Source organism: Megalops cyprinoides, chromosome 10 (genome assembly GCF_013368585.1).
Source record: "Megalops cyprinoides isolate fMegCyp1 chromosome 10, fMegCyp1.pri, whole genome shotgun sequence".
Classification (NCBI taxonomy): Eukaryota; Metazoa; Chordata; class Actinopteri; order Elopiformes; family Megalopidae; genus Megalops; species Megalops cyprinoides.
In genome coordinates this window covers 26,435,544-26,452,612 of record NC_050592.1, presented here as the reverse complement: position 1 = coordinate 26,452,612, position 17,069 = coordinate 26,435,544, and the positions used below count along the sequence as shown (strand labels likewise).

Below are 17,069 nucleotides of genomic sequence, written 5' to 3'. Positions count from 1 at the left end.
CGCTGCGGTTTTTCAATGAATGCTAACATTTAGTGAGGCAGTAAGTCTGCTCTATCAAACAGAAAAATGCCTCCCTTTATCTGGAAAGAGGGGGAGAGGCAGTTTTAATGGTCTCCTTTTCACTAACGAGTCAAAGGTTTACAAGTTTTTCCTGCAGGTGTATTTGAGCAGCGGTGAAAAGGCTGCTCAACAGAGCCTCCATTGTGAGGCTTACTGCGCGCGGAACCACGGCTGAAACACTCCAGAACCTCGGACCGTCATCGCCCGAGAACTCCCACGCAAATTCCATTACAGCCAAAAGATCCTGGATCCGCTGTGGCAACTCCGCTCTGCCAATTTTATTTGTTTTTTTTTTCCTGACTAAAGCCATGTAGCTGGAGCCAGGCAAAAGAGAATCCCAAAGCACACCAATGCACTCATAACAGCTACGGCTCAGAACTGCCAGTGATTTCATAAAAAAGTCCCCAGAAAAGTGCAGATTCACCCGTGGGCTGAGAAACGTGACCATGGAAAAGGAAAAAAAAAAAGGGGGAAAGGAGGGTTGAACAGAAACGGGGAAGTCACGAGGCAGTTCTTCTTTGTTTCGCTAAATGCTGACATGCTCTGGTGCTTCCTGCTCGACCACACAAGCACGCTGTCTCCCAAAGTGGAGATGACACATAACTAACTCTCTCATGAGAACGCAATGTCACACTGGGTTAATAAAACTTTAGTTGAAGCGCTAAGGATTGCCTGAAAGCACTAGCTTGACCATGTAAGACCAACAAACAGATAAGAGCATTTACTTAAGTCAAACAGAGCATTAATACTAGACTAGAGCTTTAGCACTCACAAAGCACGAAAATGAGTGACTGTGCACCGTGTGACAAGGACAGAGTGCTGTACAGAGTGTCCGCAGTGTCCTCAGCTGGTCTGAGACCTGCAGCTCTGACAGCACTCAGGAAATGCTCAGCGCTGTGACTCCATGTGTTTGCATTGGTCAGGCACGGGAAAGTCTGCTGCCTTCACCACCAGCCAGCTGCCCTACAGCTGCCTCCAGTTAGCTGAGTCGGAATCCCCCTGGAAACACCGCCCTTTAAGGAGATGAACAGTCTCAATCAGCCCACATCCCTCTTCAGAAATTTCTTAAGAATCTCTTAAGAATTTGGGAGACGTTAGGAGTAAAGCTGATGAAAACACAAGGAGACATCAGGAGTAAAGCTGAGAGAATAGACATTAGGACTTAAGACAGACGTTAGGACTAGAGCATACAGAACACAGACAGACATTCAGACTAGAGCATACACAGAGAGAACACAGTAACACATTAGGATTACAGCATAGAGAGAGACACTAGGATTAGAGTTTACTAAGAGAACAGGGAGACACATTTGCATAAGAACACATTATTGGCATTTAGCAGACACTGTTATCCGGAGCAACTTACATCAATTACAGTTTTCTTTTAACAGTGTTATCCATTTATGCAGCTGGATATTTTACTGAGGCAATTGGGAGTTCAGTAACTGGCCAAGGGCACAGCAGCAGTGCCCCTGTGAGGAATTGAACCAGCAACCTCGCAGTTACAAGTCCTACTGCTTTACCACTATGCTACACTGCTGCCCCACACAGTGGAAACACTGAATGTTATTAGCATGACAGCACAGAGAAAGAACACAGAAAGACACTGTAATTACAGCATACAGAAAACAGGGAGACATTACAAGTAAAACTCAGAGGTAAGGGGAGGGGAGACAGTAGAGCGCAGACAGAACACAGGACAACATTACAAGCCAAGCACTGAAGGGCAAACAAGCTTTCTACAAAGCACTGAACCAGTTAAACTAAATTCTTTCATGATTGATGCATTTAGACTAATCAAAGTGTTTTGCTGTCTCCAGCAAAGCCTTTCATTTGTCTGAATCAGCCATTAGCCCTTAAACCATCAGAGATTTACAGTGCCATGCGTTAGAATTAACCAGCAGCCATCCCCATTCCTCACTTCTAAGGCCCCCTCAGAAAGCGCTCGCTGGAATGGGCTGAATGTGTGGTGAGAACTGTCTTCGATTTGACGACATTATGAGTATGACCACAGAACAACTCGGATCAGCTTAGAGGGATTCTTTCCTGTCAGGCGAAATAAAGCAAAGCATCATATCTTTGAACAAACACACAGAGTGCCAAAGTCTGTGTCTGCTCCCCCCCCCCCCCCCCCCCCCCAAAACTTCTTAATTACAGGGACACAAGTCGTTGTTCTGTTTTATTTGTCAGAGTGTTGCCTCCGCCCCACCTTGAACTCAGCACAGTTGCGCTGTCTGCTCTGAAGGCCGCAGCAAGAGCAGCTCCATGTTCGTGAGCTTTCGTTTGCAGACAAGGTGCGCGGGGTTTGTAAATCAACCAAAGTGTCAGCCTGTAAGGGTATAGACGTGTTGTGTGCGTAAACACTCTCAGAACGGTGCTTGTGTTGACTTTAGGGATGTAAACACTCATACGCTCTCCTCTTGGATTCCAGGCGGCCTTTCATGTTCCCTGCCAACATTCGGTCCCCACCACCCTCCCCCTCACCCTCACCACCCCAGACTGGACGTGTCCCTGGGAGTGCTTCCAAGTCTCCAAACAAATCTGCAACAGTGGCCAAATATTTGCATACTTCAAACCAGTGGATTTCTAGGACTCATTAGCCCAGTTCTTATATTGGCCAATGCTGAAACAGTGAATGAAGTAAGGCCTTGCATGCTTGCTTTGTACACACATGACACATGATTTTTGCGGCATTATTACACAGCACTGATGGAAGAATTCCCCAGGGCTCCATACTAGGACCCTGGCTCTTCCACCTTAATCACTCACTCAGGGATACTTTGGACTAGCACTATTTATTGCTGTTGTTGCTGTCATCCTTTTTCTTATTATTATCATTATTATTCATAGAATCTGGAAGCTTCACAGTCAGCTTCACATTCTTAAACAGACTTCTCTGGCTGATGGTTCGCATCCAAATACCATTACTCATCAAAGACATTCTTGTATCAGATGTGAATATTTTTTTGTCCTTGATTGGTTCCAAAGAGTTGGTTTAATTCAATAGCCCATAAAAAAATATGAACAGAAATGTCTGCAGTTTTACATTGAGTAATAAAGACTGAAACCATCACATTTTGCTTTCAGCTTTAATTAGAACCATAACTTGCAATCAGTAAGGAATCATGAGCTGCAAGTAGCCTTTGGAAAGTCCTTTTGTTTAATTTACATCAAATAGAAAAAACTTGTGCGGAATTAAAGTGTCAGGCAAGTGTCTGCGGACATCTTTGATGATTCACGTTTTCAAAGATCACAACAGACTTGACTCAAAGTGCACCCCATGTACAGTTCAGTGCTTCTCTTTGAATCTCCAGATATAAAAAAGAGGTGGCTGAGTCACATGAGGACAGGAGAGACGGTGGAGAGTGCAAATGAGGAAGGAGAGACAGACGGAAGACAGAAATTGAAAGAATTCAAAGAGTAATAATAATGATAATAATAATAAAGAGTTAAGAGGGTCAAAAGGAGAGAGATGGGGGTTAGAGTGATGGGGCAGGGGAGAAAGATGGAAAACAGTTAAAGAACTTGAACGTGAGTGATGATGGACAGAAAGAGGACAGAGAGGGAGACAAAAGAATGAAAGAGGAGGGAGAAATGGAGGATTAAAGATGGACAAGAGGCACGTCATACCTGTGTTTAACAGGTGTCTTACAACAGGTGTGTTACTGCGAACATCCTGAGGCAGGAGTCTTATCAACCGGTGGGCCCTCACCTGTCTCCAGCCCACCCACGCTACAGCTCCTGATCTAAAGACTGAAAATCTTTACAAAAAGCAGACTCAAATAAATAAAGAAAGAAAGAATCTTGTCAGGGAGCCAAGCAAATACCTTTTCTATTACAGTGCTCACAGTTGGTGGCTTCAGCGGCAGTGATCCCATCCGCCGGGTCAGTGAGTGAGAGAAAGCCTACTGGCTTTCAGGCTTTATCGTTTAACCCCGCTGATTACGCTCTCGCGTCTCCCACAACGCATGACTGTGGCACACACTGGATTGGTATTTCCTTGCATCAGCCTGATTGAAGAACATGTTTGTTCTTTAGTGGCTCAGTTGGCAAGGTGCTTGCCTTGAGTGTAGGCTCAAAGCCCCAGTTTGATTAAGCAGCTGAAAAAAAAAAACAAGTAACAAAAAAAAACATTTTTGGTGCGGGCCTGGTCATTGTCAGGGACAGGGTCTCTCTAAACAGATGCATTCAGAGTGAGAGAAGATTATGTGATGCTGACAGGGCTTCCCTCACTGGCTAGTCTGGGAGGGTATCCGTCACGCTAGGTGCTGGACATGTGTCGGTCATGGCAGATTAACTCCTTGTATGGAAAATGAAGTCCTGCTCCAGACTGAACCAATCATGCCTGCAATGATATGATCAATCAGAGCCAAACCCCCCCCCCCAAGGCCAACAGTGATAACTATAACTAAGTAATATACATAAACCTTTCAGTAAAAACAAAAGCATGACAGAGGAGGAAGAGCAACGTATCCCCAAAAGAGTCTCACACACACCCTCACCACCTGTTCTCACCTGAGAGAGGGCCACGCCCTGCCGAGGGCCTAGTATCTACTCTCTCCTGAGAAGGGGCCGAACTGGACCCCTGTGCTGCCCTTTACATCATTAAGGCCCTGAATGCCATACTGTGTTGCCATAGCCACATGAGCAAGAAGTGCCAACAAGGCCCGCTTTCAGCTGACTGCCACCACCCCCACCCCCACCCCTCATACAGCTGACCACATTGTTGAGCCCCACTTAGAGGTGAAATGAATGAATACCTGTATTCACAACGCAGGTACAGAGAGGTAGGAAGGTCATGCCGAAAGCACCAGCAGCTTTTCCTGTTAAAAGAGGCAGGGCCGGAGATTTACGGTGATGAATGAATGGGGGCTCTCAAGAACATGCTCTTGGAAGGATCTGACCGCTGTTGCCAGCTCCCCCTCCGGGCACAGTCAAAGTCCTTTGGGAAGCAGGTCCAAAGTTACATCACCATGATGCAACCGCGTTATCAGCCAGGTGCAATATGACCTTATCACACCAGACTAACATGATTTACAGCCCTGACCGGCGAGCAGTGCTGCACACTCTGCCCGTGGCATCTCACGCCACCTTCACACCTGACCCAGCCAATTTACCCCCCAGACTTCAGTCACAACACTCCTCAGTTAGTATGGCCTTGAACTGTTATCTCAAACACAGCAACTGTCAATCACAGCAGTTCTGTGAAAGGGACTCCTTTCAGGCACACCTTTCCATAGGAATTCTTTACAGGTTTGGATGTTACCGGGAGACAGATAGATTCCAGGAGATGCCATGTGATCAATTACATAAACAAATTTGCTACATGTCACAACTGTCCATCAACAATTACATCACAGCTTTCCCTTTCCATAAAGATCTGTTCCTTATTATTAACAATGCCACATGTTTTACTCATTTAGCAGCACCCCTTTATTCAGTGTGAAAATGGAACAGTCTAGAACAACTAAACCAGCACTCTCTAAGATCTCAGCATTTCAAACTCTTCTACATTTCAAAAATACAAGGAGGTACTGAAGAGAGGAGTAAAACAGGGACCTGAAAGACAATGCAGCTGAAATCTGATCAGATGGTAAAGACAGATGCTGAGGACTGTCTGGCCCTCTGCGTGTGAGCACAGTCTAATGCGCTCCATGTCATCTTCCATCCAAACAGCCCGCTGTGCAAACACTCGGCACGCAGGGCGGCAGGTAGATTGCGATCTCTGGCCTGCAGGAGCGGTCGGCGCTCAGGTGAGAGGGCCACCGTGGCAGAGGAGAGAGAGAGCTGGGCTGTTGGGGGGGAGAATGCAGCGAGATGCTCTGTGTCCCAGCGCTCCACTCAACCTGTCAGTGGAACGTCTCTCTGCCACTGATGCGTGTGGTCGCTTCGCCACACCTGGAGACGCCTGGCCACACCTGTGACTTCAGACACATTCAGACGCAGACCCCACAGGCTGCAGCCCACCCAGAGAGGCGTAACTGACAGGAGCGCTCAACCTGCAGAAGGGAAACGGGCAGTCTCTTCAGAATAACACAGCTGATTGTTTCATCTCTACCAGTCTGTGCCTCGAACAGTCTTACACAGTATCTTGTACTAGCACCTTTCACACGGTACTCTGTATCTCCACCACCCTAACACAGCATCAATTAACTTTATGCCTCTAATACAGCACGCTACACCTCCAGCCCTCTCACACAGTAACTTGTACCTCCATACTCTCATGACGATCAGAAATGGGTGACGTACCACTTAAAAGGTTTAAAAAAAAAAAAAAAACTGCAGGCCCTGTGGCCTTCCAGGAACAATGAGGTTTACTATTCTTATTATTTAGAGCACTGCTTGTTCCGTTTGTGAAAAATGTTGAAATCTGTGCTAGGCTCTGCGGGGTCTCTGGTACACTGGTAGTCGGAAGACACCTTTTTTCTATTAGAATTGTATTGTGCTACACCTCTTTCAAATGTGCACAAAACCCCAAGGACTGGAATACATTAGGATTCAAATGAAGGTCCTTTCAGAGATTCTCTGCCAATTAGCAACAAATAAAAAGGTTTTATGAAGCTATAATTACAGCCTCAAAACTATCAAATGTGTTTCAAGGATTTGGCACGGTTTCAAGAGCCTTTTCTTGTTGTTTGTTTGTTTTTAGATCATTCCATTTTCCCCTGGCTGGGGAAAATGCAGACTTTATGGAAACGCTCATAGTGCTGGAGGAATAACTAGATGACCATGGCTGCCAGAACCAGAAAGACCAGTGAGGAGCTGAGAGCAAACATGGCCACAGTGAAAACCCTGTTTTTCCAAAAGGCTGAGTGTTTGGTCAAATTAGTACACACTCACTAGCCAAGAACACAGAATATGATTGGCTATGTGTCACCTGAGCCAATGATGTAACTTAGGCAGTGCACAGTTTCATATCCCCTATTGGTGCCGCTGTTTTGTTGCTATCACTGCAGCTTTCAGTGTATACACTTCCTATACAATCCTGAATACAGAGTACCTCAAACATACTCTGGAACATTTAACACTGGATGTTTAAGCAAGCGGGGCTGAATAGTTTTTGTACTGTGAAATACATGTATTTCAACCATAGGATTTCTGTAGCCTCTTAAACATGTCGACACAGCACCGCGATACAATGAAGTGCCACCAGAGGGCAATCAGTTGGGTCAGCCTCCTCTTGCAAATTGTCACTAATTAACCAATCAGCAGACTTCTCACTCCAGCCTGAAAGAGCCTCTCTCATTCATGTGCAAAAAAAGCTTTATTGATAGAAACCTAAGAGGTTTTTCATCACCGTGGCTGCCCAATGCAAACAGAAGGCTGCAGCGGCGCAAACGCACACAGCGGGCTCATTAACGCACCATAAACACGCCAGACAGACACCCGACTGTGAGGTCAGAGCACCTTTACCCTCCTTCTCTCCACAGACTCTCCTTTCTCTTGTCATACACCGTTCCCCCTTGCGGCCAAGGGAGGCGTTTACTAAACACACCCACCATATCCTGTTCAGAACAACCTCCACAAGGAAAGGGGGTGGGGGGGGGGGGGGGGTTCATGTCCTTAAACGAGTGGGTGGCGTTTTCAACCCCACGGACTCAGCGGAGCGCTGTGGCATCAATCAGTATGTTGTCCTGTTGCACAGTGAGGGGGTCCATTTCTGGACTGGGGGACTGGAGCGGTTTGGGCTGGGGGGGGACTAGTGTGAAGGGGTGAGGAAGGAATGGGGGGTGGTCACACCTTGGGCTTTCTGGACCCCAGGGACGGCAACAAAGTGCCACTTCTGCCCCCACACAAGTGCGACTGTTTGCCCTAGTGGAATGCGTTTAGGAGTCATTTCCTACTTTCTCCTCTAATTTCCTCCTTCCTCCTCACATACAAACGTGTCGCTGGATGTTTCGCTCTCTTCATGAAAGACTTGTTTTTCAAAAAACATTGAAGACTAATTCAAACACTGCATCCGTCTTGTTTGGGGGCTGTTACAGTCGGAGTATTCCGTGAAGCAAAACAAGGCCATACATCTTTCAACAGCTCCACTGCATATTAATTAACCTGGTAAAGTTACATTGCTCTTCCTTTGCCTAAGGAGTTCACAGTCCTTCTTTCAGTAAACTACACATGAAACTAAACCAACTGAAAAGTCTGTTGAACAGCAAACCTGATCCAACAGGGAAGCTCCGTTGTCGTGATCAGGTAACGTGAATGGTAGAAGGCTCAGATTCCCCCATGCCTGACATATTTCAATCTATTTTTGCAGACTAACCCTCTCAAATTATCATTATCTGGGCCTTCAGTTTCCAGACATAGCCACTTTGACTCATTAACCTGTTTATTTCAAAAACAGTCCTGTGGATCTGTTTGCTTTGAGAGAACGAGAGGGAAAGACAGAGACAGACATTTAAAAACTATGTGCTCAAATTGTCTCAATAGGCCCTCAAATAAAGGCAATTTCTCTTAATTAAGCTCATTAAAACCAAGTCTTTTCACAAACAAACCAATAATGTTTATTTTAGCTGGTTAAATGAGAGACAAGGAGAGAACACACACTCACACACACACCATCATTAAACATGAAAGAATTTAAGGTCTGTTACAATCCCCCTCCTCTCCTTCTCAGATATCAGTCGGCTTCTGTGATCGTTAAACCACACCCCCTACCCCCACCCCGAGACAAGCCCCACACTGGAGCAACCAGCCTCCACTTTCCACATCTTTCCAACCTACACAGCACAGAAGAGACAGCAGCCTTGAGACAGCAGCTTTGATGTCAAGAGACACTCATTCAAATTGCAGTAACACACTACACTGTTATGATCACATGGTCTCGAGATAACACAGAACAACACATCCAAACATTAATTTAACATTGGACACATTCTACTACTGACACTCTGCAGTATGTATCAAGACACAACCAATTTGGTTGTTTAAAATTTAGTTCAACTGATAAAGTTGAATTCTGGTTTTGTTGTAAAGGAATGCTAGACTACACTGGGCCCTTTTGTACCTCAGTCCTAAACTATACAGGGTGGCAAATACGTTGTATTGTAGTGTAGACGAATGTCACAAACCAATTTTCTCATTGCTGTGCAGGCAGAAATCACGAATAACAATGTCACAGGTTGTCACATGGATGTATAGCAGGGTTTATTTAACATAGAAGCATCTTTTTTTCCCTTTAGTGCACTCCTGATGTAAAACAGGTCTGGTCAGCTGGTGCCAAAGTTATCCAAGCGCTGATTTGTAATGAGCCCAAAATTAGGGAGTCCCAAGTGACTCAGTCAGCAGGGTGTTCCCTCTGAGCGCAAGCGGAGCCCTGTAGTGGGGGCTCAAAACTGGCTGTGTCATCTGCTGACAAAGACCAGGCTACCACAGCAGCAGAACAAACTGACAGGTGATACAGGTGGGTGGGTCAGTCAGGACTCTTAGGCACCCTTGCTGTTAGGCACCTGTGTCTGTGTGATCACATTAGTGGGGTTGCATCAATCCTCCAGCAAGTGCCCACGCCACTGCAGTGCACTGTGTGATTTGCAGTGTGAAAAATAACCACTGGCTACATACAAGTACATTCATCCCAGTTCAGTGTTCCTGTGCAATCGCAGAACTTGTTGCAATGAGACATGCCTTGTATATTATTAGCGGTTCCAAAACAGGGTTGTATAAAGGGGGAAAAGCAAAAGCAAAAAAATAAAACCTGCCCAAAGTTGACCACACACACACACACAAAATCTCTCAACACGCTCCTGGGTTGAGTGCACCTGGATCCCAAAGACCCATGCTCCAGCATGCCCTTATCTCTATCACACACATGTTCCTTGCCCTTTGCCCCACATCCAGGCAGCCCCACAGGTGAGAGGGGGCATCAACCTTCAAGGCCAGCGGGAGCCACCCGGTCTGTGGAGGTCCCTTTGACCTCACTCTCCAAACATGCAGTTTCAACAGGAAGGCTGACGGTCATTATCAGCGAGGAGGGGATGAGATTAAGCTTTCAACAGTACCCACCGCATTCTTTATCTCAGCGCAGAGGGTCTGGCGAGACAGAGGGAGCTATACAGTGACGTAGTCAGTCGTGCAAGAAAAAAGTGACTTTTTAAACAAGTGCAGATGTGGGTTCACATCATTACATCACTAGTCTGTGTAGATGAAATTTGACATGTGACCCTTCAAAAGCATACTCAAAACAAACATTGAATCATATTTTATCTACTGGATGGAGAAAGTAAATCTGACATAGCTCCCGGTGGAAATAACTTGGATTAATGTTTCAGCCGTGCCTTTGGTTAAATAGTTTTGATTTTTTTCACGTGACCAACATTCCCGTTGTTGTCGTAATGAGAGATCAGCACCATGGACAGTGATATGAGACCATCTGTCCTCCAAGTCCATGTGACACTTTACCGGTGGCACACCGCAGTGACCGCGGAAAAGTCTTCGGGGGGATGGACAGGGTGAAAACAAATGAGCTCTCGCTCAGGAAAAAAACATGCAAAGTTGACGACAGTTCCGTCTACAGTATAGAGCGCTTCTAATTGGTGGATTATGAATATTCTCTGCTATATGCTGCACAAGTTTTGCCTTTCCACCCACAATATTTCATCAGTGGAACTTCTTAACACCATAACTATCCTCCACAGCTTCAGCACAGACCGGAACTCATAAGCCGCACCAGGAAAAGGGCTGAGTGTGTAGTCTCCCTGGTGATTAACGGTCAGCTAAAGTAGGCAATCCACCACTAATCACCCAAACAATTACAGACAGTAGGCAATAGCCGTGTTAATTCAAACAAATACGGTGCTGTCTTCGGTGTCAAAGATAGGTTTGCCATCGGCTTCGAGGAAAGAGCCTTAACTCCACACAAGGGAGGCTACAGTTATTTTATCTGGGTCCACAGCTATCGTTCCACTCATACCCGTTACTTTTTTGATGGTCGAATTGGTCTCTAATTTCGAGAAGACGTCTTGATCTTAGGAGACATATTTATCCTGCATTCAGAGGAAATATCACTCCCTCTTGACTGCTACAGTTTAAAGCACGCAACAGGGTGCCTCGAGCCGTTATTTGAAATTAAGGACTCGTATTAGTGCTAGGTCCCCCGGCAGACAGTCGTTTCATTCATATACTGAAATGTCGAAAACAACGTTCAAAACGCTTCACTCGTTACTCTGTGGCAGAAGTAAGCACAGTGCTTTCACGAAGTAACCAAATTAAATAATCCGTTCTTTAAGAATATTATCTGAAATACTTCACCAGATTTTTCACATTCATTTGACTAGGATGGCCAGAAAAAAATGATGTGTCTTTATTTATTTGCGGGTAACGGCGTAAGAGGGACGTATGCTGTTGTCAGAACGAGTCAGGAAGTAAGAGTAGGGTGCCTTTAAATCTAAATATAGCATGTTTCGAAGCCTGATACGTTAAACCTACCCTGCAGAGGGAAACAAGGAAACACTCATAAATAATTTGGAAAACCCAGAAAATTTGTATGTTACCTTGTTCAGGTGGGGGTTACGTGTGACATCGTAGCCCCTCTTCTTTGTGTAAACAAAGGTTTTACTTTTGTCTTCCGACTTGTGCATTTCCCAGTCGACGGACTCCCGTTTCACTAACCCGTGTGCCATGCTGTCGCCCTTTAAATAGAGTTACAGTGACCCGGTTGAACTCAACAAGTGGAATCACCGGAGTGCTTTTGGGCACGGTGGCAGATGGGAACTCGAGGATCAGAGATAGCCAAACTGTAACGGCAGTAAAGCCGAGTTATCAGTTTGTTTTAGGATGATACACAGAACTTGCTCAATAATAGGCTAGACATTTTACTGCTGGGCTCTGATAATTCACTATGTTATGTAAGATCAATTTATTATTATTTTTTTAAAATAGCAATATTGATTAAATAAGTCTTGAACTGAACTTTAATTGGAATGTAGTTTGAGGCATATAGTTAATGTGTTGCATTTCCTTTTGTAGTATTGACCATTCCATAGCCTGAGATCAATTATAGATGTTTATTTTGCCTGAAATAAACAAAGTTCACAACCCAGTCTTGTCATATTTGGTTTCATATTGTTTTTTGATCAAACTTCTGATGTACTTCTGGAATTCTTCAGAAATAATTTTTAGAGCCAGTTCAACAAAAAGAAAGGGAGGGGAAAATGCCCCAAATTCTTTTCTCTCTGCTGATTTACATGTATTATGAAAATGCTGAGCCAATAAACTTCATTGATATACTGCAGCTGTACCTGAAAGCTGAGAATACATGAATTGTGAAAGAGAGAACTTCATAATGATAGATTGTATATTGGAGGTGAGCCACAGCACAAGCCTTATCATTCACAACCGACACATGCTTTGTCCATTTCCTGGCAGGGATCAGTGTGTTTATGAGAGAGGCTGAAAACACCAGGGTCAGCATGCAGCCTGCACTCTGCAGGGAAGGTACAAGGTTCGGTAATGGGTCACCTACATCTGTGTCATTGGCTCTGTGGGGTTATTACAGGATCAGAGGACCTTATTATCACGGGAATACAGGGGAAATAGCATGATTTGGGGGTCCAGAGCTACTGCACTGTGTAATAACTGATTGATTAAAGTATGTGCTATACTGTGTGTGTGTGTGTGTGTGTGTGTCTGCCTGTCTGTCTGTCTGTCTGTATGTGTGTGTGTGTGTGTATGCATGCATGACTGCCTAGGTGGGTGCTTGTGTTGTGTACATGGATGCATGTGTAAGTGCATGTGTGCGGTCAGCAGAGGGGGAGGATAATGGAGTGCTGGGTTTGCTCCATATGCAGTCTTGCTGACTCAGATATCTCAGAGAAATAGGCCAGAGCTGAGTCACTATGACTGAAACCCTGGATCAGCAGTGTGGGATGGGGAGAGGTTCAGAGTCCTGCGCTTCACGCTGGTGACTTCACCTTCAGTCACACGGGCACTGCAGCCTATCGCTGAACAGGCTCATTCAGGTGCTGGCATTGTACTAAAGCAGGGAGTTGCAGCAGAGCGTGGCGACAGACACCCTCTTGTTCCCATAGTTATGTAAGGCTTTGGAGATGAGCTGAAAAAGACTGTGAGACTGTCACAGCAGATCAGTCCATGTCCTCTGGTCTGTGCCACCAGCAGCAGCAGGCCCAAAATCAATCCATCATCAACACCAAAGAAAGATACCCCTTTCTTTTTAGGACCAAAGTGCATTCACCTCACCCCAGAACAGCAGCAGCTGGGCTTGGATGATGCATGTTCCTCATTCCTAGACTCCATGACTCCCGCTGCAGTAACTCCAAATCCCACCAGCCCTGACAGATGATGACTGACAACCAGGGACCAGACAAAGGAAGTGACCCGTATACTTTCCATACAGAAGAGTAAAACAATTCTCAGCTCCAGTCATGACGAAAGAGTTAATCCGCAGGCATTCAGCAGAAGGGGCCAGTTCAAGCATTGCAGCCTTACAATAAACAGGAGAATGGAAGCAGAACTGCACTGTAATGCAGAACTCAAGGAAGAGGTGGGGCAGCATGTGGTCAGCAGATCTGTGAAAGCATCATGGCTGCTGGTGTGTAATCTGAAATACTGATTTATTCCAGAATAATCTCAAACAAGGCGTGTATTCATTCATCATCTTAAATCAGGACTTAATTTGGAGAAACAAAGTTGTAAAGATGAATGAAGTTATAAAATCTGGAATTTGAGGTTATTCCAGAATACCAGAAACTACTTCATTAACAAATACAAACAGAAATTAAAAATAACAAGCGCAAGCACATTCTGTTTCAACATGAGTCCTCAAGCCCTCACTGAAAAATTGTAGTGCTGGAGTCAGTTCTGTCACAGTTTCATTCAGGCCTTCAGTGGGGGATGTGGGGGAGGGGCTGTCACTTGGGTGCTTTTATTTTTTACCCATGATGCACAGTGTGTGTGAAATCACTTGCTGAAGTGCTTCTTAGCGGTGACCTTTTACCCTTTCAGATGAAAGAGAACAGAAGCCCAGGGCTGACCTCGAGTCAGGGGGTCATGTCTGGGTGACTTGTGAGGAGTGTTTGTGTGCTGAAGGAGGAAGGGGCTAAAGTGGGCAGCATGACAAAGGGTTAAACTGGTACAGACTACTGTCCACCACTTCCTCTTATCTCCCTGCTTCTCTCTACTGCCCCCAAGCTCCTCCTGGTGGTATAGAATCACACAAAACTCTGGCTTATGTTCTGGCAGTAACCCCTTGTTGACAACCCTATGCTTGATTAGCTCTTAAGATTAATATTATTCAATTATTTAAAATCAGGTAACATAATAATAATAATAATAATAGGAAGAAGAAGAGAAAAAGAAAAGGACAGACTGATGAAAACCACCCAAAATAATGCTTTAGAACGTCTGTCACTGTAATACTACTAATACATTTTATTATAATCTGAACACTGTATTCAGACAAGGTATTTGGTCTTAGCAGGTCCTGTTTCTTCTTACACAATAATACAGCAATAATTACAATGTCTGCTGATCCAAACAGTGTTGCATGAACTTGACAGACATTTCCTTTCCCTCAGGCACAAATAACATGATTCCCAGTGTCACACAGCAAGGTGTCTGTGCATTAATAACAATTCTTCCACGGTGTTGCAAGACTGACACACACACGCACACACACACACACACACACACACACACACACAGTTATGTGGTTGGTGTAGGGTGCAAATCATCCATCCTGGGACAAGATTGCGTCTGACTCTGCCACTGACCACAGAGAGGAAACAATGTGAGAGGAAAGAATTATAGAGAATCGCCTGTATTTACCGGATTACAGCGGATCCCTTTTATATTTGATCATGACTGGCTGCAGAAACACCTGGAGTTGCTGGAGAGACAGAATGGCAGTGAAGATTAAAGATTCAGACTCAGTCATTAAATATAATTGCAGTCAAACCTCCAGGAATGAGGAAACCATGCACTGGAATGTCCACCTGCCAATCCAAACGTAAACCTGAGCGTTCAGACATAAAATCCCCGCCGACCGAAATGTGCGAAACAAACAGAAACTTTAGTCTAGAGCAGAAACAGAATTAGTCTTGGAGGCTGAATCTGTGTGAAGTTGTGTTTGTTGGTGAGAGCAGTGCTGTGGTTTAGAGTACAGAGCAGATAACTGTGGAGATATTCTGTGTTTGTGTTGCGGGGGTCTTTGGTGTGGAAGTTGAAGATTTAGGGTTTGGTGTTTGGGGTATGGGGAGAAGGGTATGGGCTGTGGTGTGTGGGGTGTGGGGAAAGAGAATTCAAATGGGGGGGGGGGGGGTAAGGGGGAGCAGTGTGAGCATCAGGGTGCAGGATTTAGGATGTGGGGAGAGGGATTCGAAGTTTGGGATAGATAAAAAGGGATTTGGAAAGGAGGAGAAGAGAGTGGGATTTAGATGTGGAAGTATGAGGTTGGGGCATGAGGTTTTAAATGTTATCAGAGGGCTGTGAGATATCTGTCTCTGAACAAAAATCTTCAGAAGAAATTATCTTGATGCTGGAGTGAAAGGCCACTTGACTTGCATGTGCATATTGGTAGAGTGGTATTTTGCCCACATGTGGCTGTGATTACCGCTGTGCACTTATTTCTTGGCACTCTGTTGATTGCCAGAGTCCAGTGAAAGACTTGCTGCAGGACAGCCATTTCAGAGATCCCAAAGATACAGTACTGAGTGTAACATATGTATGTGCTTCACTGATATTTCATACCATATTCAAATTCCTCTCTTGTACAGTCACGCACTGATGGGGAAAGGATAAATGTTCACACATGTTGTGTGCTGTGCAGGTGTGTAACATGCATGTTACATTACCTTACATCTATTTAGCAGACGCTTTTATCCAGAGTGACTTCCAACACAAGAGAACAGAAGTGTATTTATTCAAGTTGAATGAGCAACAGTGTCAGATCAGGCTAACCACACTCCCAGACCGGTGAGTGTGAGCATAACACTGTTCAAGACCTACCACAAGATGACTAGCGCAACCTAACTAGACAATCTAGAAACCAAGGCAAGCCAAGTACACACACTACCAAACATCATAGTCATTAGGTCACAGAATGCAAAATACATGGAAATAAACAGCAAGTAATACCAGTAATAGAAGCAGCAGATGTTAGGGGGTGGGGATTGAGGTGGAATTTAGATGCAGTCTGAAGAGGTGGGGCTTCAGTTTGCATTGGAAGATGGCCAGTGATTCTGCTTTCCTGACCCCATGGGAAGTTACACCACTAAGGGACCAGTACGACCTTGTGTCTGAGAGGTGCAACTCTGTCAACATGGGACAGTCAGTTGCGCCATGATTGCATAGTTGTTACCGTAGGCGACAGGGGAGCATGCGCTAAGACCTTCACCTCCCTCTCCTCTTCTGCTTGTAAGATGTAGCTTGGGGCTCATGATACCTCACTGGTGTTTAGTCTATGTGCACATAAGTGTGGCATGGCTGGGACTCCACTCCTGATAAAAATCTACCTGTCTAAAATGCAGAGATAGAATTTCATGCTGTTTGTGCAGGGATTATATTGTTAAAATTCTGTTTACACCCAATTGTAAGTTGTGTGCGTGCCACACATGTCCTGTCCCATATAGAACCTTTTACATATTTCAGAACTTACATACTTTACATACTTAGAACTTTTACATACTTCAGCATCCAGGGCTGTCACATCAAGATCCAGTAATATGAATAGAAGAACAGAAGTGAGGACATGTTTTAGAAACAGAATTGCTCTTGCATGAAACAGCTGTTGTTAATGTTTGGTTAAGCCTGTCAGTTCCAGCCCTTCAGATAAGTTAGTGCAGTATTTCCAGCCATCAGTCATGACCGCTTCCACCTTCCGTTGCATCACTTTCATGTTGTAGTTCCTTTTCGCTCCTGGAACTACAAATCATCCTGTGTAGATTTTGACCCGACCCATACCCCCGAATTCCTGTCTCAATGGGCCCTTTCACATGTCACCAAAATAATGACTGTGTTTGCCCATGGAAAATCGGTGACGTGGAAGCACGAAAAAC

General features: G+C 45.0%; 1 protein-coding gene across 1 annotated transcript in view; it reads right to left on the bottom strand.

Moving 5' to 3' along the window:
- me1 (malic enzyme 1, NADP(+)-dependent, cytosolic) overlaps nucleotides 1-11,679 on the bottom strand; it is a 64,205-nt gene extending 52,526 nt beyond the window's left edge. The window contains exon 1 of the mRNA XM_036539115.1: nucleotides 11,550-11,679. Coding sequence (XP_036395008.1) covers nucleotides 11,550-11,678 — 129 coding nt within the window. The 5' untranslated portion in view covers nucleotide 11,679. The remainder of the gene's footprint in view (nucleotides 1-11,549) is intronic.
- Nucleotides 11,680-17,069: the final 5,390 nt, after the last annotated feature.